This window comes from Lampetra fluviatilis, chromosome 37 (assembly GCF_964198595.1).
Source record: "Lampetra fluviatilis chromosome 37, kcLamFluv1.1, whole genome shotgun sequence".
NCBI lineage: Eukaryota > Metazoa > Chordata > Hyperoartia > Petromyzontiformes > Petromyzontidae > Lampetra > Lampetra fluviatilis.
This window is the reverse complement of record NC_136311.1, coordinates 11,915,581-11,939,389: the sequence shown is the minus strand read 5'-3', so window position 1 is coordinate 11,939,389 and position 23,809 is coordinate 11,915,581. Positions and strand designations below refer to the sequence as shown.

General features: G+C 62.0%; 1 protein-coding gene across 1 annotated transcript in view; it reads left to right on the top strand.

Moving 5' to 3' along the window:
• The window catches only part of GCN1 (GCN1 activator of EIF2AK4), a 48,406-nt gene that overhangs the window by 14,133 nt on the left and 10,464 nt on the right, over positions 1–23,809 (top strand). The window contains 33 exon segments of the mRNA XM_078873883.1: positions 312–485; positions 624–776; positions 1,219–1,311; positions 2,940–3,015; positions 4,134–4,293; positions 4,816–5,020; positions 5,472–5,596; positions 5,912–6,090; positions 6,966–7,065; positions 7,975–8,106; positions 8,752–8,950; positions 9,209–9,340; positions 9,917–10,050; positions 10,052–10,138; positions 11,610–11,690; positions 11,930–12,073; positions 12,328–12,458; positions 12,749–12,938; positions 13,813–14,049; positions 14,445–14,639; positions 15,251–15,497; positions 15,826–15,947; positions 16,878–16,992; positions 17,361–17,540; positions 18,022–18,242; positions 18,794–18,862; positions 19,663–19,801; positions 20,612–20,808; positions 21,759–21,901; positions 22,135–22,252; positions 22,717–22,932; positions 23,225–23,389; positions 23,590–23,751. Coding sequence (XP_078730009.1) covers positions 312–485; positions 624–776; positions 1,219–1,311; positions 2,940–3,015; positions 4,134–4,293; positions 4,816–5,020; positions 5,472–5,596; positions 5,912–6,090; positions 6,966–7,065; positions 7,975–8,106; positions 8,752–8,950; positions 9,209–9,340; positions 9,917–10,050; positions 10,052–10,138; positions 11,610–11,690; positions 11,930–12,073; positions 12,328–12,458; positions 12,749–12,938; positions 13,813–14,049; positions 14,445–14,639; positions 15,251–15,497; positions 15,826–15,947; positions 16,878–16,992; positions 17,361–17,540; positions 18,022–18,242; positions 18,794–18,862; positions 19,663–19,801; positions 20,612–20,808; positions 21,759–21,901; positions 22,135–22,252; positions 22,717–22,932; positions 23,225–23,389; positions 23,590–23,751 — 5,021 coding nt within the window.

Below are 23,809 nucleotides of genomic sequence, written 5' to 3'. Positions count from 1 at the left end.
CGGCCATCGCAACCACCGCCATCTCAACCGCCGCCATGGCAACCGCCACCATGGCAACCACGGCCATCGCAACCACCACCATCAACTCCATCTACTCCTGTCAACACCATCAGCATCGTCGCCATCAACAGCACAATTGGCACCATCATCATGACCACCATCGCGATCGCTACCAACAGCGCCGCCGACACGAGTAAGAGATTGGTCTCCTTCCCGTTCGCGCTCGCCTCCCACGGTCCCCGCGCATGTTCCGTCTGTGTCCGTGCCCCCCCCCCCCCCTCGCGTGCCCCCCCCCCCCCCCCCGCGCGTAGTGCACGACGGCACGCTGGTGTCGGCGCTCGCGGCTCTCTCGGCGTGGTGCGCCCGCCTGGCGGCACCGCCCGCGGCGCTACTGCTCGCGGCCTTCCGCGACGGGGCGACGCGCAAGGGAGCAACGAGCGCCACGCGGCTCGCATACCTGCAGTGCATGAACGCCACCTTCCACGGTGCGCACCGCACCACACCACACCGTGTCACCGTACCACGCACACCGCACACCGTGTCACCACACCGTGTCACCACACCATGTCACCACACACAGCGTGTCACCACACCGCCTCACCGCCGGTCCCCTGCGAGTGCAGGAGACAGCGCGCTGGCGGCGCTGGAGCTGCTGCCGTGCCTCTCGCAGGCGCTGGAGCGCGCCGCCGCGCAGGGCTCGCAGGTCGCCATGGTGACGGAGGGGGCCTCGGCCGCGCTGCTCGTGTGCCGCCTTGCTGTGGCCGACGCCCAAGTCGGTGAGCCGGGAGGTCGCGACGCCGGTTCAACAGGAACAATCATTATTTGCGCTCCGGGTCCCCGCGCACGCACACTGCACCCACCGCACGCGAAGCGACCGCGTTTGTTCACCCACCCACCATTCAGAGTAATGCCGGTTGCTTGACCGCTGAACTGATATTTTGAATTGTCAGAGCTGGAGTTTATTATTACCTCCTGGACATCTGTGAAAAAGAGCTTCATGGCTCGTCGGATTCCTCCGGTCTAAATACAAAATCGATTTCTGATTCTGACCTGCGCTGTTCCCGAACGGAAACTCAGCGAGTGGTGTGGAGCCCGCCTTCAACGGGTGCTCGCAAGCCGTGGGTTGCCCCTTGGGGCTGTGGGTTGCCCCCCGGGGCTGTGGGTTGCCCCTCTGGGCGGCGTGAACGCGCCGCGTGTCCGTCTCGTGTTTTGACCCAGACACCAAACTCTCGGCGCTGTGGCCCCTCATCGTGGACGAGAAGAAGCAGCTCTTCACGGCGGACAAGTTTCTGGCGCAGGGGTCCGATGAAGGTGCCGCGCCAATCTCTCTCCATCGCCGTTGCCGCCCGTCATCGCTGCGGGTCGCGTGGCGTCGGTCTCCCGCGTCGCGTGCCTTGCGTCTCGCACAGGTTTCCCTCGCCCTGTGCGGGAGTGTGGTACTGTATGCACGTTGAACTTATTTCGCACCGTGCGTAGCCATCCTTGCTAATCGGAGGTGCGGGGGAAGGACAACAAACTAAACGCAGAAAGCAGCTCTAAAGAAATGAGTTTTAATCGAGATGATTTAAAAGTGCACAGCTCCAGTGAATTCTTAATATCGGAAGGAAGAGCGTTCCAGACGGCCGCAGGAGCGCGTCTGAAAGCGCCGCGCGATGCGGTGATCGTCTTTGTTTGATGGTTAGCTCGAAGCCGCTGCTGCCACGATGCCCGGAGTCCGCGTGATGGTTTATGGGCCTTGCCGAGACCGGCAAGGTGTTGTGTGTGCGGTTCAGTCGTGGCAAGCGCTTGGTAACGAGTGCAACCTCACAACGTGTTCGCTCGGCAACCAGAAGCCAGTGCACCTCGGCGAGCGCTGGACGGACACGGTGGGATCTTGCAGCACCTGTCACGGCACGTGCCAGAGAAGTTAGAGTCGTCGATGCGTTCCACAAAAGGGGAAGCGCAAAGCGAAACCGTGCAGCGTGGAGCACGCAGTCACCCAACCCACAATGCACTGCACGAGGAGACAGCTGCCTGCCGAGTGGTGCTCACAGTGCACACAGTACATACAGTACACACGGTGCATACAGCACACACGGTGCATACAATACTACACATGGTACATATGGTACACACGTAAAATATCCCACGTCCTAGCGCGTAGCTGCATCTGAGTGAATTCACAATGGTATATTTATTTAGACTGGAGCAATCTGATGAGCTATGAAGCTCTTGTTCACAGATGTCCAGGCGGGGCGAGTTACAACGAAACAATACAAAAAACGATAGGAAGATCAAAACAGAGAAAATGTAAGCAAGCGTGGAGGCAGTGAGGGTTAGGGGGTCACGTGACCTGTGTCCAGTGTGGAGGCAGTGAGGGTAGTGGGTCACGTGACCTGTGTCCAGTGTGGAGGCAGTGAGGGTAGTGGGTCACGTGACCTGTGTCCAGCGTTCTGGAGGCGTCGACGTGGTGCCTGTACCTGGGCCCGCCAGGAGGGTGCGGCACAGCAAAGTGCCGACTAATCTCCATCCGTTCATTCCGTGTGGGATAGAGCGTTGCCCCCTCTCTCATTCGTGAGTTTTCTCAGGGCGCTCTGGTTTCCGCCCACGGTATAAACGCTCCATTAATGGGCTTGGTATGCCATTTGTCTCGCGTCAGATGTCGCGTGTTACGTGTGTTGTGAAGGTCGCACCGTGTGCATCGCCTAACGTGCTGTGTATTGTCTCTCGTGTCACGTGTGACTCGTGTGTGTTGTGTGTCACGTGCGTGTTGCGTGTGTTGTGAAGGTCGCACCGTGTGCATCGCGTAACGTGCTGCGTATTGTGTCAGGTGTCACGTGCGTGTTGCGTGTCAGCTGCGAGTCTCGTGCGAGTCGCGTGTCACATGCGTGTTGTGTTGCGTGTCTCGTGCGAGTCGTGTGTCACGTGGGCTCCGTGTTGTGTCCTTTGCCCCCGCGCAGCGTTCTGCACGGTGCTGCAGCTCTCCGAGCGACTGCTGCTCGACCACCCGCAGACGGTGACGGCCGAGAAGGCCCGGTGAGAACCCAGCGCCAACATCGCCATCATCAACGTCATAGCCACCACTGGCGCCACCATCGCCGCTCTCGCACATCATTACGGTCGTCATCATCGGCAGCATTATATAACAACCAACACGGAAGGCGCCACCATCACCAACATCGTATCCATCGCTGGCTACCATCACTGCCGTCATACACATCGTGACCACTGCCGCCACTACCATCATCCCACACCTCCGATTCGCGCGGTTGGCTACGTACGGTGTAAAAGAAGTTCAACATGCATATACCACCTCCTACATCATAACCACCACCACCACCATCGCCAGCACCGTGTACGTCATCGAAACCAGCAACACCAGAACAACTTAATTCTCGTCATCACCAGCACCATCACCACCACGTGGGGAAGGGGACGAGGCAGGGTGCTGTGGCTCATTGTCTCCCTCCTGGTCTGCCTGTGTCCGTCTGCCTGTGTCTTTGTTTCCCTGTCTGTGTGTCTGTCTGTGTGTGCCATCTCTCTCTGTATGTCTCCATGTCACTGTCTGTGAGTCTTGTGTTTGAGATACATGTAGATGTTTCCATATGTACATGTATCTGACCCAGGTATATATGTCCTGAGCCAACCCGAATGCATGAACATCAGGGCTGGGGAGACAGAGGCGGCTGGGCACAGTGCTGGAAACACCACCCACTCATAGGTGCGCCTTGTCGGCTTAGTAGGTGATCGCTAATGGCACTTTGCCCAACAGCCTGAGTAGGCTATACAGGGGATCTTTGTATTCTGTGTGTTGTGTGTGCGTCAGGCCATATACGGCGAGCGGTGGCGCAATGGTTAGCACGCCGCGCTACGAATCCGGCAGCCCAAGTTCAATTTCCGCTCATGGCCAACATCGATGACGAATATCTGACCCGGTCCCGGACTTCCCAGAGGTCGACGCGACCTCAAGCGAGTACCCGGTGCGGTGCGTCAACATGAGAACTGGGGAAACAAAGGCGGCCGGGCGTAGTGCTGCACCCCCACCACCCCCCACGTGCGCCGTACCGGCCTTCACAGGACGCCGCTTGCTGACAGCACTTGCCCCCACAGTCTGTTAAGGCTACACGGCGGGGACCTTTGTCTGTGTGCGTCAGGCCGTACGTGCGCGCCGTGCTCATGGGCCTCCTGCACCGCGCCTGGGCCGTGCGGCGTCGCGCGCTGCAGACGACGAGGAAGCTGCTGTCATCGGCGGGCGGCATGGGCCTGGCGCACGGCCTTCTGGGAGAGCTCAAGCTCGTCCTCGCTGGGCACAAGGTGAGACGGTGCCGGCGATGGCGGCGGCCGTGACGTTGTGGTGGTGGTGGATTCATTGGCAGTGATGGTGGCTGTGATGGTGGTGGCGGTTCAGACATTGTGAGCGATGGTGTCGGTCGTGCTGGTGATAACAATGACCCGGTGTGTAAACTACCACCATGCCCCGGCCAATCCTGAGTGAGAACGTTCGTTTATTTCCGTCGCAGCCTTCGAGACAGCGCCGCCTTCGTTAACCGCCATGGTGGCTAGGAGATGTTAACACTACGTTGCCTGGCATGCAGGAGGCGTGGGTTCGATCCCGACCCTGAGGCCTCTATATTAGTGGTCCGCATTTAGAATCAACTTGTGTTATTTGGCTGATATAATTTGTCCACACAATCAGCCACTTTTTTGAGCCATCATTTGGGGCCAGGTCCCTTCTGAAAAAGAGCTCTACAGCTCGGTGGGCTTTACCTGGCAAAATAGAATAGTTTAGTAGTTAGTTAGTTTAACCCCCCACCGCCCCCCCCCCACCCCCCCAAGGTGGTGGCGCCCGAGCTGCTGGTGAACGAGTCGGGGGAGCCCACGGACTTGGGCCGCTCGTACGCGGCGCCGCGCCTCCTCGCCGGCGCCCTGTGGGCCGTCACGGCCACGGCGCCGCCACCGCACGGCGCAGCGGCAGGAGCAGCAGCGGAGACGGAGGCGCTGGCCCAGGACGCGCTCCTGCCGGCGCACCACCCGTCCGTGGGTGAGCCCCCCGGGGCGGATTGGGGGGGGGATTGTGGGGGGGGGGGGGCTCTTGACCCACGACCCCTCGGTCAAGAGTGAGTGATGGGGCACGACCTTATGACCCTTGCGCTGGGAGTGTGTTCACTTGGAAGTGGGGAGCGGCCATGTGATGGTGAGTCCACCACGCTGTGAGTGCGAAGGTTGATTACCGGCCATCGCTAACAGCGGTGGTCGAATCGATCCTTGACTTTCCCTTGGTTGACCCGGCCTTCCCATTGCTGATGTATAAAGATCACCACTAGGAAGACAAAGGCGGCCGGGCGTGGTGTTGGCCACCCACCCCCTCGTGGGCCGTTCCAGCCTTCATAGGTACTGCTCGCTAACAGCACTTGCCCCGACAGTCTGGTGAGGCTACACGGGGGATCTTTGTCTTTGTTGAACGTGTGTGTGTGTGTGTGTGGCGCCGGCAGTGTCGGTGAGGCCCGGCCTGTGGCTGGCGCTGCTCGCGCGCTGGGGCCTGAACACGCCGCTGCTGGTGGCCAAACTCGGCCCCAAGCTGCTGCCGGGCCTCCTGGCCACGCCTGACGCCAGCCCGGTGAGTCGGACCATTCCGCTCACTCGCCACCACTTGCCTGCACTCGCCACCACCAGCCACGCTCACCACCGCCCGCCACGCTCGCCTCCACTCACCATCACTCACCATCACTCACTTATTCACCACCACTCACCACCACCTTACTCCACTTATCACTCACCAACACGCATCGTTACTCGCCGACGCTCAACAACACTCACCTAGAGCTCATCGTCACCGACCACCACTCACCTGCACTCATCACCACTCACTGCTGCTGCTGCTTCATCTGTTGATTGTGCTGTTTTTGTTGCTTATCGTGTTGCGCGACGCCAGGCGTCGCTGCAGGCGGTGGTGACACTGGTGGGGGTCGCCCCCCGTCCCATGCTGCCCCCCGTGGTGGGGCACGTGCGGGCGGCGCTCTCCGAGCCGGCGCTGCTGCAGGTGACGCGCGACGACGCGGCCGTGATGCGGACCCCGCCCGGAACACTGTGGGACCGCTCGGTCATCGACAGGTGAGCCTCGCCAGGAGCGCGCCAGAGGTCTGGACGCGGTCCCCATCACCGGTGAGCTCTTACGACAGGCGAGGAGGCTGCGTTGGCCGGGTCGTGTCGCCCGCATGCCCGGACACCGCTTGCTGCCCAAGCAGCTTCTGTTTGACCAAATAGAGGGGGCTAAATGAGCACGGCGTGGGCTGGAGGAGAGACGGACTGATGTGGTACAGGAGGATGTGGAGCTGAGCGGACTTGCCGATGACCGGGCACCAGCGATGTCAAGGTTGGCCTCTGTGGAGGTGGCTCATGAAGGATGCAACTGAGCAATGCCAGGCTAGGTGCAATTTGAGGCTACTGGGCAGCTGGAGGCAGTCACCCTCCTAACAACAGCGAGGAGCGGAGGAGCGCGGGGCGGCTAAAACTCCGCAGGCTGTCACAGTGAGGAGCACGGGTGGTGCATCTGTCGATCATCCGAGTCAACTCCTGGCACCTGGGTCTGTTCTTTGACCTACCCGCAGCGACCCCTCAACACTTGGCGTGGCCTCAAAGTGCACCTAGCCTGGTACAAACGCCGTGGTGACGTCTCCGTCATTTAATGGCCAATGGCGGCTGTTATATTGTGCCTGTGTGCGCACCCACGTGTGGGAGCGGTGGCGCAGCAATTAGCTACAAACCGGGCGACTGGCGCTCAAGCGAGGACCTCGTACGCGGTGTGTAAACATCAGCACCGGGGGAGACATTGGCGGTCCGGGTGTCGTGTTGGCCATCCCACCCCTCGTTAGGTTTTTGCCGTGCCGTAGACGCCGCTCGCGAACGGCGCTGACACCAACAATCTGGTGAATGCGACACGGGGGGGGATCTTTTATCAGCATGCGCCGCGTTCCGTCTCCATGCAGCAGCAAGAAGGAGGCGTCGGGGAAGCGCTCGGGGAACATGAAGAGGGAGAACAAGGCCTACTCGTACCAGGAGCAGATCCTGGAGCTCGAGATCAAGGAGGTAACGTTGTCCTCGTCCTCGTCGTCGTCGTCGTCGTCGCTGCCACCTCCCGCTGCCGGGCCCAGGCTTGTGGACAGCAGCGGCGGTGGTGGCGTGCGGTACTGGAGAAATCCGATGAGCTATGAAGCTCTTTTTCTCAGACGTCCAGGAGAAGGTGGTACAGCAGAACCGTGGACCGTTCACCTGCTCCGTCCGTATGGGATCGAGTGTTTCCTCCTCGCACGTGTGGGCTTTCCCCGGATGCTCGGGTTTCCTCAATTGGCCGATACAACTTTCATATGTAGAGGACCGCAGAGCTTGGGCGCTGGCCCACCGTGTGGCTGCCTTCCTTGCTTGTCCGTGGTTTATCCTCGCACCTCACGGGTCATTCTGTAAACTAAACTATTACCAGGTAAGGCCCGCTGCTACGTAAGCTCTTTTTTGGAAGCGACACAAATGAAAGCCCAACGAAGTGGGTATTGATAGCAGCAGCCAAACACTCTAAACATGTGATGTTGATAATGTGTAGAGAAAAACCAGAGGACTCGGAGAAAAATCCACGCGACCATGGGGAAAGAGAGACGCCACAATCCTGCATACCAGGCGAGGGAGTAAACATCTCGCCACCGTGTTGCCCATTCTGTCTCTACGAGAGCCAGTGAATGCTGTGTGGCACGGTGCAAGTTGAAATGATTATTTATTATTATTATTATGATGCATATTTTATACCCCGGGGGAAAGCCTCGCTTCCTGTCAGAGAAGGTCCCGGCAGGTTTTGGCAACGATTGCTTTGTGCAACCCCAGTTGAGTAATTTTGTATAGAGATGGAGGAGGGAGGGGGGTGGCGGGGGAGGCCCGTCCCCCCGCACAGGTGGCCCCCCCATGACCCCCTCCTCCACCCCCCCCCCCCCGCCACGGCGCCGCGTGCAGGAGCTGAAGAAGAAGAAGAAAGGCGGAGGAGGCGGCGGCAAGGACGCCGCCCCGCAGCTCACGGCCAAGCAGCAGGAGATGGTGGAGGAGCAGCTGAAGAAGGAGGCGGAGACGCGTGCACGCCTGCAGCAGGTCAGGCTCCGGGGGGGCAGCAGGTCAGGCTCCGGGGGGGCAGCAGGTCGGGCTCCGGGGGGCAGCAGGTCGGGCTCCGGGGGGGCAGCAGGTCGGGCTCCGGGGGGGCAGCGGGGGGGCAGCGGGTGGGGGGGGTCTTTGTGGGCCGGGCTCGATCTCCCGAGGGCCGGAGGGTGCATGATGTCCCCATTGCCGTGCCCGAGTTGTCTCCGCGTCGACCCCCCACCCCCTCCCCCCACGGTGATTGTGGAGGAGTTATCGCTGCCTGTGACGGCTCGCACAGGGACGCATGCGCGTGTCCCTGCGCGTCCGTGTAAGTGCGCGTGTCCCTGCGTGTCCGTGTAAGTGCGCGTGTCCCTGTGCGTGCGTGTAAGTGCGCGTGTCCGTGTAAGTGCGCGTGTCCCTGTGCGTGCGTGTGAGTGCGCGTGTCCCTGTGCGTGCGTGTAAGTGCGCGTGTACCTGTGCGTGCGTGTAAGTGTGCGTGTCCCTGCACGTCCGTGCGTGTGCGAACCGGGCGTGGTGCTGGCCACTCGCCCCCCTCGTGCGCCGTGCCGGCCTCCACGGATGCTATTCACTAACGGCACTCGCCCCTACAGTTTGTTCAGGCTACACGGGGGATCTTTGTCTTTGTGTGACTCGGCACAGATGGACAGGCGTCTGGCGTCGGCGCTGGCGCTGCTGGGGGCGATGGTGCGGGCACGGTCTCCGAGGCTCGCGTGCCACGCGGCGCCGCTCGTCGCCGTGCTCACTCCGCTGCTGGCCTCCCCGCTCGCGGCGCCGCGAGCCCTCGACGCGCTGCTCTCCCTGCCGCAGCTGCTCATGCCGCCTGAGCATGCCCAGCTCGGTGCGTGCTTGTGTGCGCATGTGTGTATTTGGTCGTGTGTGCGTGCGTACATGTGTATGTGTGTGTGCGTGCATGCACGTGTACATGTGTATGTGTGTGTGCGTGCATGCACGTGTGCGTGCATGTGTGTGTGCGTGCATGCACGCACGTGTGTGTTTATTCGTGTGTGCATGCGTGTATGTGTGTGTGCTCGCTAACAGCACTTGCCCCAAAAGTCTGTTAAGTCTAAACGGCGGGGCTCATTGTCTGTGTGTGCAGGCGAGGTGCTGGGCTACGTGACGATGCGGCTGCTCAGCCCCGAGTGCGAGGTGCCCGCCGCCTGGTGCCAGGAGCCGCTGAGCGACGCTGCTGAGAGGGTCGTGGCGGCGCTCTACGCGCTGACCGTGTCCGGTGGGAGCGCTCGCCCACTCACGCACTCGCTCAGTCGCTCATCCACCCTCTCGCTCACCCACTAACGTACCCAATCGCTCATCCGCTCATTCATTCGCTTGCTCACGCATCCACTCAACCGCTCATCCGCTGGCTCGCTCACTCGCCCACCCACCCACCCACTCGCTTGCTCACAACTAACTCTTCTATGCATCCACTGGTTCACCTGCTCCCATATTCAACCACTTGCCCACTCACTCACTCACTCCCTTGCTCGTCATGTCCTATCATTGTCTAATCATCGGGCGTCGTCGTGCCCTCTCTTGGGGTCTCGTTGTGGTGTGTCGTGTACTCACTCATCGTGTCTGACCTCATATCCCATCATTGCATCTCTTTGCATCTCGTTACGTGTTTTTTATTCTTTTCGCGACTCATCGCCGCATCCCATCGTGTTGTCTCGTCTTATTGTTGCATTCCACCAACACGCCGTCCCGTCTCACCGTCCCGTCTCACCGTCCCGTCTCACCATCGTCCGGTCTCACCGTCTCACCGTCGCGTCTCACCGTCGCGTCCCGTTATCGTGCCGTCCTGTCGCAGGCCCCGGGCCGCTCCCGGCGCCGGCCTTCGCGCTGGCGTTCCCACTGCTGCGCACGCTGCTGCTGCCGGCGGTGCCGGCGTGCGACGTGTCGGAGGAGACGCGCGTCGCCGCGCTGCTCGTCATGGCCGCGCACAGCGCAGCTGCGCTCGCGCCAGCAGCAGCACCAGCGGCAGGACGAGGAGGAGGAGGAGAAGGGAGAGGAGGAGGAGGAGATAGACGAGGTGACGGCAAGTGCTGGCGGGGCATTGTAAGACGACCGGCGGCGATAGAAGCGGTTTAACACGTAGGCTTTGATTATGGATAGAAGCGGTGGCCGAGAGGCCAAGAGGGTTGAGCCGGCACCGCGTGCGGGACGCCACTGGCTAGGAGATGTTAACTTCCTCGCCTGGTGTGCAGGAGGTCCTGGGTTCCATCACGACCCTGAGGCCTGCTGCTGTCTATGTCATCACCACGGTGGCTAGGAGATGTTAACTACCTCGCCTGGTGTGCAGGAGGTCCTGGGTTCCATCACGACCCTGAGGCCTACTGCTGCTGCTGTATTATCGGAGTCTGCGTGTTCTCCTCGTTGTCGTGTCGATGTTTCTCTGTGTGCTCCGGTTTTTCCCTTTCCACGTTGAGAATCGGCGTCACGAGTTTCCAGTATTTGGCTGCCACTTGGTTGGGCTGTCATCTGTGGCTACGTTGCTTCTGGAAAATAGCCACATTGCTCCGTGGGCTTGACTTGGATACACAAACATGTTTTAATTTACCACGGGTTCTTAGCCGGGTTTTGGCCATTCCTGATTGAACCGAGTTCTCAAGTGTGGCAAGTCAGCCCAGTCATTGACGAATGCAATAAATATGAATATTAATTATTCACCTCTATCCAGCTCACAGAGGCTTTGGTCTGACACTTCATGAACACAGCTTGCTTGGTCAGTGTTGGCAGAGAGAGGCCTCTTGGTAGGGACTGTGCTCATTTTGCTGGCACAGGGGAGTGCACTACTTGCTGGCGGAATTCCATTTCAGAAATGTCTTCGTCCGATAAATAATAAAATAAAGACATCCATCAGCACTTCAGCGGCTAGCACAGACTGAGCAAACTAAATTGCAACCGCGCGCAAAATTGTGAGCAGCCATTTCACAATGGGGGGGAACCCTAATGAACCCCGAAACGCCTCCACCGTGACGCCTCCACCGTGATGCCTCCACCGCAACGCTGCACCGTGACGCTCTGCGATGTGACGCTCTGCGATGTGACACTCTGCGACGTGACGCTCTGCGACGTGACGCTCTGCGCTGTGACGCTCTGCGCTGTGACACTCTGCGCTGTGACGCTCTGTGATGTGACACTCTGCGCTGTGACACTCTGCGATGTGACGCTCTGCGATGTGACGCTCTGCGACGTGATGCTCTGCGCTGTGACGCTCTGCGCTGTGACGCTCTGCGCTGTGACGCTCTGTGATGTGACACTCTGCGCTGTGACACTCTGCGACGTGACGCTCTGCGCTGTGACGCTCTGTGCTGTGACGCTCTGCGCTGTGACGCTCTGTGATGTGACACTCTGCGATGTGACACTCTGTGCTGTGACACTCTGCGATGTGACACTCTGCGCTGTGACGCTTTGTGATGTGACACTCTGCGATGTGACACTCTGTGCTGTGACACTCTGCGATGTGACGCTCTGCGATGTGACGCTCTGCGCTGTTTCAGAACGGACCGGAGCTGCTTCCCAGGAAGGACATGATGCTGCTGCTGACCTCGCTGGTTGCCACGGCGTCGCCACGGCTACAGGTGACGAACGGTCGCCCGGGGTTACGGCAACGCTGCCGCTGGGAAAACCCGGCACGGGGAAGGTGGCGGAGCCCGTGGGGAGATCTGCGGTACCATCGCGCTACGAGGGTCGAACGGCCCCCCCAGTACGCTCGCGATCCTGCGCTTGTAATCGGTGGAACGTGTTCTCTCTCGGGAGCCATCGATTCCTCCGTGCCGCCGCTCCTCGTTGATGGTTGATCTGCGTGTTGCCGCCGCAGGTGACGGCCGCGTCGGCGCTGACGGCGCTGTGCACCAGTGCGAGCGGGAACCCTGGCTGCGCTTGCGCCGAGCAGGCCGAGGTGGAGGTGCTGCTCGCGGCGCTGCTGTCCCCGTGCACGGCGCTGCGCGACGCCGCGCTGCGGGTGAGCCGGGCGCGGAGACTCGCAGACGCGGAGATGCGGAGACACACAGACCCAGAGGCGCAGAGACACAGAGACACAGAGACACAGAGACACAGAGACACAGAGACACAGAGACACAGAGACACAGAGACACAGAGACACAGAGACATAGACGCAGAGACATAAAGACAACGGAGAGATCCTGCGTGTCCCTGCTGTGAGCGCCGTACGTGGCCAACCGTGCTAATCGGAGGCGTTGGATGTGCTGGCGGCAGGGTCTGCTGGAGCTGGAGCTGGTGCTGCCCACGCCCGACGGGGGCGAGGGCGAGGCGGGCGTGCACGTGCTGCGCCGCGTCTGGCTCGCGCGCTTCGACCCCGAGGAGGAGAACAGCAAACTCGCCCACGGGTGGGTGCCGCCCGGCGGGGCACACGTGGGGCCCGGGGCCCACGGGGCGAGCGGCGGAACGAGCGGCCTGTGGACCGCCAAGCGATGAGGCGGGCGGACGAATAATAACGCGGCAATAACCCTCCATGAAGCAGGGGGGATGTCGGTGCCTCTGTCTGTTTCACTGTACCTCACCCTCCCATCTGTGTTCGTCTCCCTCTCTCTCCCTCTCTCACTGCTCCCCTCTACCCCTCTCTCCGCCCCTCCCCCTGCCCCTCTCTCTGCGCCGTGTCTCTGCGCCTGCCGTGCAGGCTGTGGGAGGCGCTGGGCCTGGAGCTGCAGCCGGCGCTCTGCTCGCTGCTGCTGCGCGACGTCCTGTCGCACGTGGAGGCGGTGCGCGTCGCCGGCGCCGCCGCCCTGGCCGCCGCCCTCGAGCCGTACCCCGAGCTGGCGCCGGACGTGCTCGTACAGCTCCGCACGCTCTACCAGGAGAAGCTCTACGTGAGCAGCGGCGCCGCGGCCTCGACCCGCACTCCCGCGCTCGCCCCCCCCCCCCCTCCCTCGCTGCCTCCCTCGCTCCGTCCCTCGCTCCGTCCCTCGCTCCAGATGAAAGAGGTGGGGGCTTTAAGTGCCCCGTAGAGGTCGGTGTGGGCTGAACGCTGCCGGTGCTGGTGACGTGCAGCAGCAGCAGCGGGGGTCTTGATGATCGTCGTGTTCCGGACGGCGGCTGCTGTGGAGAAACAGTGACCACGGTCCTGGTCCTTGGTGTAGAGTTGCACCCTGAGCCGTAATGCAGGGTGACAGGAGCTGTGGTGCAGGGTGACAGGAGCTGTGGTGCAGGGTGACAGGAGCTGTGGTGCAGGGTGACAGGAGCTGTGGTGCAGGGTGACAGGAGCTGTAGTGCAGGGTGACAGGAGCTGTGGTGCAGGGTGACAGGAGCTGTGGTGCAGGGTGACAGGAGCTGTGGTGCAGGGTGACAGGAGCTGTGGTGCAGGGTGACAGGAGCTGTGGTGCAGGGTGACAGGGGCTGTGGTGCAGGGTGACAGGAGCTGTGGTGCAGGGTGACAGGAGCTGTGGTGCAGGGTGACAGGGGCTGTGGTGCAGGGAGAGAGGAGCGATTCAGGGGACGGCCGAGAGTAGAGGCGGCGGTGGTGGCGCAGGCAGCAGGGGATGTTGTTGTTGACCTGCTGCTGCTGCTGCTGGTGGTGGTGGGAAGCCAGTGGGGGAGGGAGGTGAGGGAGCTGAGGGGGACTCGAGCCGGCGGGCTTCAGGTACGGCACGACCGCAGCGCGAGTACGAAGCGGACAGGCGGCGCAAGCGGAACGTGAAGCCGTCACCGACTCGCGCCCTCCCCCATCCCCCCCCCCCCCGGCAGCGAGCGCCGCCCGTGCTGGACGGGCTGGGCCGCGTGGTGACCGAGTCCCCGCCCGACGAGTGGGAGGCGCGCTGCGGCGTGGCGCTGGCGCTGGCGGCCGTGGCCGGCTCGCTGGGCGGCGAGCGCGTCACGCCGCTCTTCCGCTTCTTCGTGCCCGAGGCGCTGGGCGACCGGCACGCCGAGGTGCGGCGCCGCATGCTGGACGCAGCGCTCGCCGCGCTCAACCACCATGGCAAGGTGCGGGCGTGTGCGTGTGCTTGTCCGTGCGTGTGTGTCCGTGCGTGCGTGTGTGTGTGTGTCCTTGCGTGCGTGTGTGTGTGTGTGCGCGTGTTTGTCAGAGGTGCTATACGGTGAGTGAGTGAGAGGGTGAGCACATGGAAGATAGGGTGGGTTTATGAGTTAGTGGGTGGGTGGGTGAGTGGGTGGGTGGATGAGTGGGTGGGTGGGTGAGTGGGTGGGTGAGTGAGTGGGTGGGTGGGTGGGTGAGTGGGTGGGTGGGTGGGTGGGTGAGTGGGTGGGTGAGTGGGTGGGTGAGTGGGTGGGTGGGTGGGTGAGTGGGTGGGTGAGTGGGTGGGTGGGTGGGTGAGTGGGGGGGTAGGCTACATGGGGGATCTGTGTGCATGCGTGAGCAGGAGTGCGTGAACGAGCTCCTGCCGCTGCTGGAGGATTCGCTGCGCGACTCTCCGGACGACGCGAGCTACGACGCCGTGCGGCAGGGCGTCGTCATCCTCATGGGGTCGCTCGCCAAGCATCTGGACCGCAGCGACCCCAAGGTCAAGCCCATCGTGGCCAAGCTGGTCGCAGCGCTCTCCACGCCTTCGCAGCAGGTGACCTGCAACCACACTCACTCACACACAGGCGCCTTGACATACACAAATGTCGCCGACTCTTCCACTGATCCACCCACTCGCACACCCACTCGCACACCCACTCGCACAGCCACTCGCACACCCACTCGCACACCCACTCGCACACCCACTCGCACAGCCACTCGCACACCCACTCGCACACCCACTCGCACAGCCACTCGCACACCCACTCGCACACCCACTCGCACACCCACTCGCACACCCACTCGCACACCCACTCGCACACCCACTCGCACACCCACTCGCACACCCACTCGCACACCCACTCGCACACCCACTCGCACACCCACTCGCACACCCACTCGCACACCCACTCGCACACCCACTCAAACATCGCACACCGACGCACACACCTCCACAAACAACTAGCTACACGCAGACCCACGTACTCGCACAACAACAAACAAAGATAGAGATCCCCATATAGCCTTAAATTGACTTTTGGGCAAGTAAGCACCACTCACACACCCACTCGATCAACCACGCCCCGTGCCCCCCTCGCCCCCCTCGCTGACTCTGCGTGCCGTGCCCCCCTCTCGCCCTCTCCTCTCTCGCCCCCCCCCCCACAGGTGCAGGAGTCGGTGGCGAACTGCCTGGCGCCGCTGGTGCCGGCGATGCGCGAGGACGCGCCGGCGATGGCGCGCCACCTCATGGCGCTGCTGCTGGAGGCGGAGAGCTACGGGGAGCGGCGGGGCGCGGCCCACGGCCTGGCGGGCCTCGTGCGCGGCCTTGGCATCCTGGCGCTCAAGCAGCTGGACGTCATGTCCACCCTCACCGACGCCATCCAGGACAAGAAGCACTACCGCCGCCGCGAGGGTGAGAAGCCGGCGCTCGTGGGCGGCTGGGTGTGTGGTGGTGCGGTGCAGTGAGTGGGTTGGTGGGTGGCAGAGTGGGTGAGTTACGTGGTGAGTCGGTAGTGTGGATGGGTTTGTGAGTGAGAGCGTGGGTGAGTTGGTGGGGTGTGGGTGAGTGGTTGATGAACCGATGTGAGAGTGAACAGGTGTGTGGGTTTGGGTGAGTGTTGAGGTGCGTGTACCCTGCCCTTCACCCTGCCCTTCACCCTGCCCTTCACCCTGCCCTTCACCCTGCCCTTCACCCTGCCCTTCACCCTGCCCTCTCCCGTGCCCTACCCCGCGTGGCACAGGCGCGCTCTTCGGCTTTGAGATGCTGTGCAGCATGCTGGGCCGGCTGTTTGAGCCGTATGTGGTGCACGCCCTGCCGCACCTGCTGCTGTGCCTGGGCGACGGGAACCAGTACGTGCGGGAGGTGAGTGCACGCGCGGCTCGTCCACAGCACTTGCCCGCAGGCGCCTGCTGGCAGCTACGCGTGGGGGGGGGGGGTCTTTGTCTGTGTGTGTGTGACTCTGTGTCTGTGTGTGTGTGACTCTGTGTCTGTGTGTGTGTGACTCTGTGTATGTGTGTGTGTGACTATGTGTATGTGTGACACTTCACGTGGCCTCAACTTGCACATGGCCTGGCACAAGCGTCGTGGTGATGTCACCGCCACTTAGTGGCGGTTGTTGTTGTTGTGTGACTGTGTGTGTGTGTTCGTGTGGGGAGTGGTAGTGTCGGGGTTCGCGCTCTGCGCTATGGCCAACACCGGTGACGATTATCTCCCCTAAGTCAACTCGGCCTCAAACGAGTACCTGGGTGTGGTGTGTAAACGTCGCCACTGGGGAGCCCCCCCCCACCTCGTGTGCCGTGAAGGCTGGACGGGGCGGGGGATCTTTGTAGTGCCGCTCGTCTGTGCGGGACGCCACTAACACAACCACGGCCCTCCCCCCACGTGCTCCCCCCCCCCCCCCACGTGCCCCCTCCTCCTGCGTGCCCCCCCCCCCCCCCACGTGCCCCCTCCTCCTGCGTGCCCCCCCCCCCCCCCCACGTGCCCCCTCCTCCTGCGCGCCACCCCCCCCCCCCACGTGCCCCCTCCTCCTGCGTGCCCCCCCCCCCCCACGTGCCCCCTCCTCCTGCGTGCCCCCCCCCCCCCACGTGCCCCCTCCTCCTGCGCGCCCCCCCCCCCCCCACGTGCCCCCTCCTCCTGCGTGCCCCCCCCCCCCACGTGCCCCCTCCTCCTGCGCACCACCCCCCCCCCCCACGTGCCCCCTCCTCCTGCGCGCCCCCCCCCCCCCCCACGTGCCCCCTCCTCCTGCGTGCCCCCCCCCCCCCACGTGCCCCCTCCTCCTGCGCGCCACCCCAGGCGGCCGAGGAGACGGCGAAGGCTGTGATGCGGAACCTGAGCACGCACGGCGTGAAGCTCGTGCTGCCCTCGCTGCTCGCCGCCCTGGAGGAGGACTCGTGGAGAACCAAGACGGGTGGGCTCGCCGCTCGCCGCTCGCGCTCACCACTCACTCGTCACCACACCTCATCGCTCACTCACCACCACACCTCACTTCTCATTGTCACACCCCACCATTCGCGATCTAACCCAAAAACCTCTCTTATGGATGATATTGGTCACGAAAGCCGACGTGTATATGTGCGCAGGGATGTCCTCTGGCTCCAACATTATTTAACATCTATTTCGACCACGTAGTTCGTGAAGCTTTGAATAGCTGCACCGGAGGAATTTTCATCTGGTACAGATACAATGGGAGGCTGATCGATGCCCGGGTGCACGTCCGTGCGTGCGTATACCCGCGTGTATGTATGTATGCACGTGTGTCTGTGCGTGCGCCCGTAGGCTCGGTGGAACTGCTGGGCTCGATGGCGTACTGCGCTCCCAAGCAGCTGTCGGCGTGCCTGCCCAGCATTGTGCCCAAGCTCACGCAGGTGCTCACCGACTCGCACGTCAAGGTGCAGCAGGCCGGCCAGCAGGCGCTCAAGCTCATCAGCAGCGTCATCCGCAACCCCGAGATCCAGGGTGAGGGGATGCGGTGGGGACGCGGTGGGGACGCGGTGGGGACGCGGTGGGGACGCGGTGGGGACGCGGTGGGGACGCGGTGGGGACGCGGTGGGGACGCGGTGGGGACGCGGTGGGGACGCGGTGGGGACGCGGTGGGGACGCGGTGGGGACGCGGTGGGGACGGAGACGCGACGGGTCGTGCTGCTGCGAGAGACGCCTGCTGGACGACGTGTCCATCCGTGGGGTGGTGGTCCCCTGGCCAGATCAGTCGCCCTCACTCTGGGGGGAATTAGTTCTGATCGTTACAATAAAAACAACAACAATGCAATCTATAACGTGCACAAAATGAGTGGTCGTGCCACTCCCTGATTTCCGGTTTCCACCCCCCGTACCTTCCCTGTGTGCCCCCCGACTCCCCTCCTAACCTCCCCCCCCCCCCCCACAAACCTGCCCCCCCCACCCCCTTGTCGCGCGACAAACGGCGTTGCCGCTGCGCCAGCCATCACGCCGGTGATCCTGGAGGCGCTGACGGACCCGTCGCGCCAGGTGCACCGCTGCCTGCACACGCTGCTACAGACGCAGTTTGTGCACTTCATCGACGCGCCGTCGCTCGCCCTCATCATGCCCATCGTGCAGCGCGCTTTCCTCGACCGCTCCACCGACACGCGCAAGATGGCCGCGCAGATCATCGGCAACATGTACTCGCTCACCGACCAGAAGGTGTGCCGCCCGGCGCCGCACAGCCACGGGGAGAGCGAGAGCCGGCGGGAGGGAGGCTGGAGGGAAAGGGGGAGGGAAAGGGGGAGGGAAAGGGGGAGGGAAAGGGGGAGGGAGAGTGAGAGAGAGAGAGGGACAGGCGCACGCGTATACACCGCCAGGTCTGGCGGCCAAGCCGGCGCCTCACTCGAGCGATCAGTGGCATGCAACCAACTTCCTGCTGCTCCCTTCACGCGACCCAATCGGCCCCGTGTCCAGTGGGAAGGGTCGTGGCCTAAAGAGGAAGGCCCGGGGCCTAGTAATTAAACTTATTTGTTGCGTTAATAGGAACATTAAACTGAATATGTGCAGCAGGCGGCGGTAGCAGAATAGCTTCGGTGGCACAGACGGCGCGGCAGGATGTCGCATGGTACTCGAACAATTGGGAGAGGATCGTGGTGGGCGGAGAGTTTCAGGCACCTACCCCTGCCGGCGACTCGCGTATGGACGTTAGCGCGGAACCCTCGCCTGGCGTTGAACCTGACTCTTGCCCCCCCCCCCCCGCACGTCTGCAGGACCTGGCACCGTACCTGCCCAGCGTCATCCCGGGCCTCAAGACGTCGCTGCTTGACCCTGTCCCAGAGGTGAGGCCGCACGGCTCCCAGTGCCAGGGGGCCCCACGGTTGCTAGGAGATGTTGACTCCCTCGCCTGGTACGCAGGAGTCCCTGGGTTCTATCCCGACCCTGACGCCTGCTTCTGCTGCTGCTCCGGCTGCTGCTGCTGCTGCTGTGTAGTTGGAGTTTGCGTGTTCTTCCAGTGGTCGCGTGGATTTTTCTCCTGGTTTTTTCCTCCACATTTAGAATCAACATCACCACGCGTTTAGAGTATTTGGCTACTATACATTTCCACGTGATAAGCCACTTCGTTGAGCTATCATCTGTGGCCATGTCGCTTCTGAAAAAGAGCTGCATAGCTCCGTGGTAAATAAAAAATAGTTTAGTTTTCCGATAAGTGGTGAACTCCAACAAGCCACAAATTATTTGTAATGCGGCTTTACAAATCATTGTGCCTCTGCCGTTCTTAGAATAGGAGTTACACAACGTGCTGTATTCACACGCATTGCGATTCTCGAAATATCGAGTTTATTTTACCGAATTCAAAGAAAATTACTCTTGTTGCTATTTTGGTTGCTGACCCATGCCCTAAACCCAGAGACCAAAATCAAATGCTCCTGCATCTACCTGTACACTGCGTGCTGTGGGGTACCCGCTGTGTGTGCGTGGTACGTTTGTAAATGCGCACGTGCCGCTGTGTGTGTGTGGTACGTGCTTATATGTGCGTGCGTGCGTACGGGCTGTGTGTGTGTACAGTGTGTATGGCGTGTGTTCACACGGTGCCGGCGTGCGTCCTCGCTTTCCCCCCCCCCCCCCCCCCCCCGGCAAGGTGCGTGCGGTGTCGGCCAAGGCGCTGGGCGCGATGGTGAAGGGCATGGGCGAGGAGAGCTTCGAGGACCTCATGCCCTGGCTTATGCAGACGCTCACCTCCGAGCAGAGCTCCGTGGACCGCTCCGGAGCCGCGCAGGGTGAGATGAGCAACTCGGAATTTGCTCGCCACATCGCTCGCTCGCTCATTCGCTCGCTTGTTCAATGAAAGATCATTGGAGTGAATCTTTGTTGGGCTGGAAGTCCAGCACAGCACAAAACCAAAACGATACCAATTACGGGAAACCGATATCGTGATGGTCGTCATGGCGTGAAAAAATCATATCGGGGCAGTACATGTGTATGCATGTTGAACTTCTTTCACATCATACATAGCCAAACGTGCTAATTGGAGGTGTAGTCACCGTGTATGATTGTACGTGTGTGCGTGTGATCATAGTGTAGCAGAGCGGTAGTGTCGTGGTGAGCGCAATGCGCTTCAAACCTGGTGACCCAAGTTCAATTCCCACTCGACACCAGTGACGAATATCTGAACCGTTCCTGGGCTTCCCTTTGGTCGACACAGCCTCAACTGAGTACCTGGTGTGGTGTTTAAACATCACCGGGCGTGGTGCCGGCCTTCATAGCTGGCGCTTGCTACAACAGCACTTGCCCCCCAACAGTCTATGTGGGTGAGGGGGGGGGGTATTTTGACGTGATGCGTGCGTGCACGAGTGTGCTCACGAGCTCGCACGTGCCGTGCGGTCTATGCGTCGTGCGCCCACGTGTGCGTACGTGCGTTTGTGTGTGTGCGCGTGCATCACCGTGCGTGCATCACCGTGCGTGCGTGCATCACCGTGCGTGCATCACCGTGCGTGCATCACCGTGCGTGTGCGTGCATCACTGTGCGTGCATCACCGTGCGTGTGCGTGCATCACCGTGCGTGTGCGTGCATCACCGTGTGTGCACAGGCCTCTCGGAGGTGCTGGTGAGCCTGGGCGTGGAGAAGCTCGACAAGCTGATGCCGGAGATCGTTGCCAATGCTTCCAAGGCCGACCTGGCACCGCACGTGCGCGACGGCTACATCATGATGTTCATCTTCCTGCCCGCCACGTTCGGAGAGCGCTTCACCCCCTATGTGGGGCCCATCATCCCGGCCATCCTCAAGGTGAGAGGCACGCGCTCGTGCACACGCACGCACGCACGCAGACACACACAACGACAACAATAGCCGCCGTTCGCCACTAAGTTTCAGGCCAGGTAACCTCCGAAGCCAAGTGAAGTGTTGAAGGCTCGCTGAGAGGAGGTCACGGGACAAACCAAGCCACCACGAGAAGACTGACTGACATGCACACACACACACATGCACACACACACATGCACACACACACATGCACACACACACATGCACACACACACATGCACACACACACATGCACACACACACATGCACACACACACATGCACACACACACATGCACACGTGTTCATGGGTGACAGACGGAAGCAGGATGTGGTTTCTAGGGCACGGAGTGTGGTGTGCGTCACGTCACGTCACACGCTCGCAAAGACAAAGATCCCCTGTATAGCCTTTACAGACTGTTGGTGCAAGTGCTGTTAGCGAGTAGCAGCACCTATGAAGGCTGGCACGGCACACGAGGGGGGGTGGCCAGCACCATGTCCGGCCGCCTGTGTCTCCCCAGTGGCCATGTCTACACATCGCACCAGGTACACATTTAAGGCTGAGTCGACCTAGGGTTACGTTAAGGTCATGATTATTGGGAGTGCTGACTAGTCTGGTTAGTGGTCGTGGTAGTGTCTGATTGGCTAGTGTGGTGAGGGCTCGTGTCTGATTGGCTAGTGTGGTTATGGATAGTAATAGTTATTAAGGACCGCCGTCTCGGTGCATTGCGAAATCTAAAAAATGGCTCCTCTTGTTATTTTGATTGCCGACCGCTGTGCAAGGGTATCGCTCGATTGTCTCTCCCGACTGTCGAGAAGGCAGCGGCGTTTAATATCTCCCTCTCTGCTTTTCACCTTTTCTGCTGTTCCCAACGTCCCCCCCCCACAACCACCGCCGCTCCCCCCCGTCCCCCCGACCGCCGCTCCCCCGCGCAGGCGCTGGCCGACGAGAATGAGTTTGTGCGCGACACGGCGCTCCGCGCGGGTCAGCGCATCATCTCCACCTACGCGGAGAAGGCCATCACGCTGCTGCTGCCCCAGCTGGAGGACGGCCTCTTCAACGACAGCTGGCGCATCCGGTAGCGCAGCGCCGGCTAAACCGCCACCACGGACACTCGCCCACAGCGCCAGCTAAACCGCTAACACTGACACCGTCGCAGCAATACCAAACTCGTAGGCACCACAGCCCTGGATCGCACACCGGCGCCGTTTCATTGCCTCGGCAGTAGCCGAGGCACCACCCTCACACCCGCCGCGAGCCGCCGTGAGCCCCGCCGAGCCCCGCTGAGCGCCATGTGCGTGCCGTGTGCAGGTTCAGCTCCGTGCAGCTGCTGGGCGACCTGCTCTTCCACATCTCGGGCGTCTCGGGGAAGATGACGACCGAGACGGCGTCCGAGGACGACAATTTCGGCACCGTGCAGTCCACCAAGGTGTCCCGCTCCTCCTCCCGCTCCGCCCCGCTCCCCAGCGCTGTTCTTGATCCCCGCACCTTCCTCTTGCTCCTCGTACTCCTCCCCCCTCCCTCCCCGCTCTCTCCTCTACTACACCCACAGCGCCAGCTACACCGCTAACACTACACTTAGCCGTAGCACTTGTGTTGCGTATGTTGAAGTGTGGCTGGGTGTTGTGGGTATGTGCGCGTGTTTGTATGTGTGGGTGTGTTTGAGTGTGTGCGTGTGTGTGTGTGTTTGAGGGTGTGTGTGTGTGGGTGCGTGCGAGTGTGTATTTGGGTGTGTACGTGTGTGCATGTGTGGAGTCAACACCGCTTCCCACGCACAGACACAGCACACACACCACGTTCTTGTCACCCCATCATCCTTTTCCTGCCTCCCGCCCTCCTAACCATATTCCCTCCCATCCCTCCATCACCCCCCCCACTCCCCTCCACCCCCAGGCCATCATCTCGGCGCTGGGCCCCGAGCGCCGGAACCGCGTCCTCTCGGGCCTCTACATGGGCCGCTCGGACGTGGCGCTGGTGGTGCGCCAGGCGGCGCTGCACGTGTGGAAGGTGGTGGTGGCCAACACGCCGCGCACGCTGCGCGAGATCCTCCCCACGCTCTTCGGCCTGCTCCTCGGCTTCCTGGCCTCCACTAACTACGACAAGCGGCAGGTGCGGTGGTCACGCTGCTGCTGCTGCTGCTGCTGCTGCTGCTGCTGGCGGCGGTGGTGGGGGCAGTTGGGGGCGGTAGTTTGGGGCAGTAGTTGGGGGTGGTGATAGTTGGGTGGCGGTGGTGGTGGAAGTCGGGGGGCTGGCGGTAGTTGGGGGACCGGCAGTGGCGGTAGTCGGGGGTGCCTGTGGTCGGGGGCGGTACGGGACGTATTCGCTGTCCTCCCTGTCGCCGTCATCGCAAACCTCGTGTCGTCGTCGCCGCTGCCGCGGTGTTGCCTGTGCGGGGCCGCAGATTGCGGCGCGCACGCTGGGGGACCTGGTGCGGAAGCTGGGGGAGAAGATCCTCCCCGAGATCATCCCCATCCTGGAGGCCGGCCTGTGCTCGGAGCACAGCGACGAGCGCCAGGGCGTGTGCATCGGCCTCAGCGAGATCATGCGCTCCACGAGCCGCGATGCGGTGACGCACGCACACACGCGGATACACCGGCACGCGCGCAGACACACGCACGTGGATACACACGCGTGGTTACGCACTCGCATGTACACGGATACACGTGTGTGTGCATGCGTGTCACTTATTATTATTTTTGTGCGTATGCCTGCGCGCATGCGTCTGGCGTGTGTGCGTGCGGTGCGTGCGGTGCGTGCGCTCCACAGGTGCTGCTGTTTGCGGGCAGCCTGGTGCCCACGGTGCGGCGTGCGCTGTGCGACCCGCTGCCCGAGGTGCGCGAGGCGGCGGCGCGAACCTTCGAGCAGCTGCACACCACCGTGGGGCAGACGGCGCTCGACGACATCCTACCCAGCATGCTCCAGCAGCTGGTGCCGCCCCCCCCCACCTCCCCCCCCCACCTGCCCGCAACACCACAAAGCAGCTCGC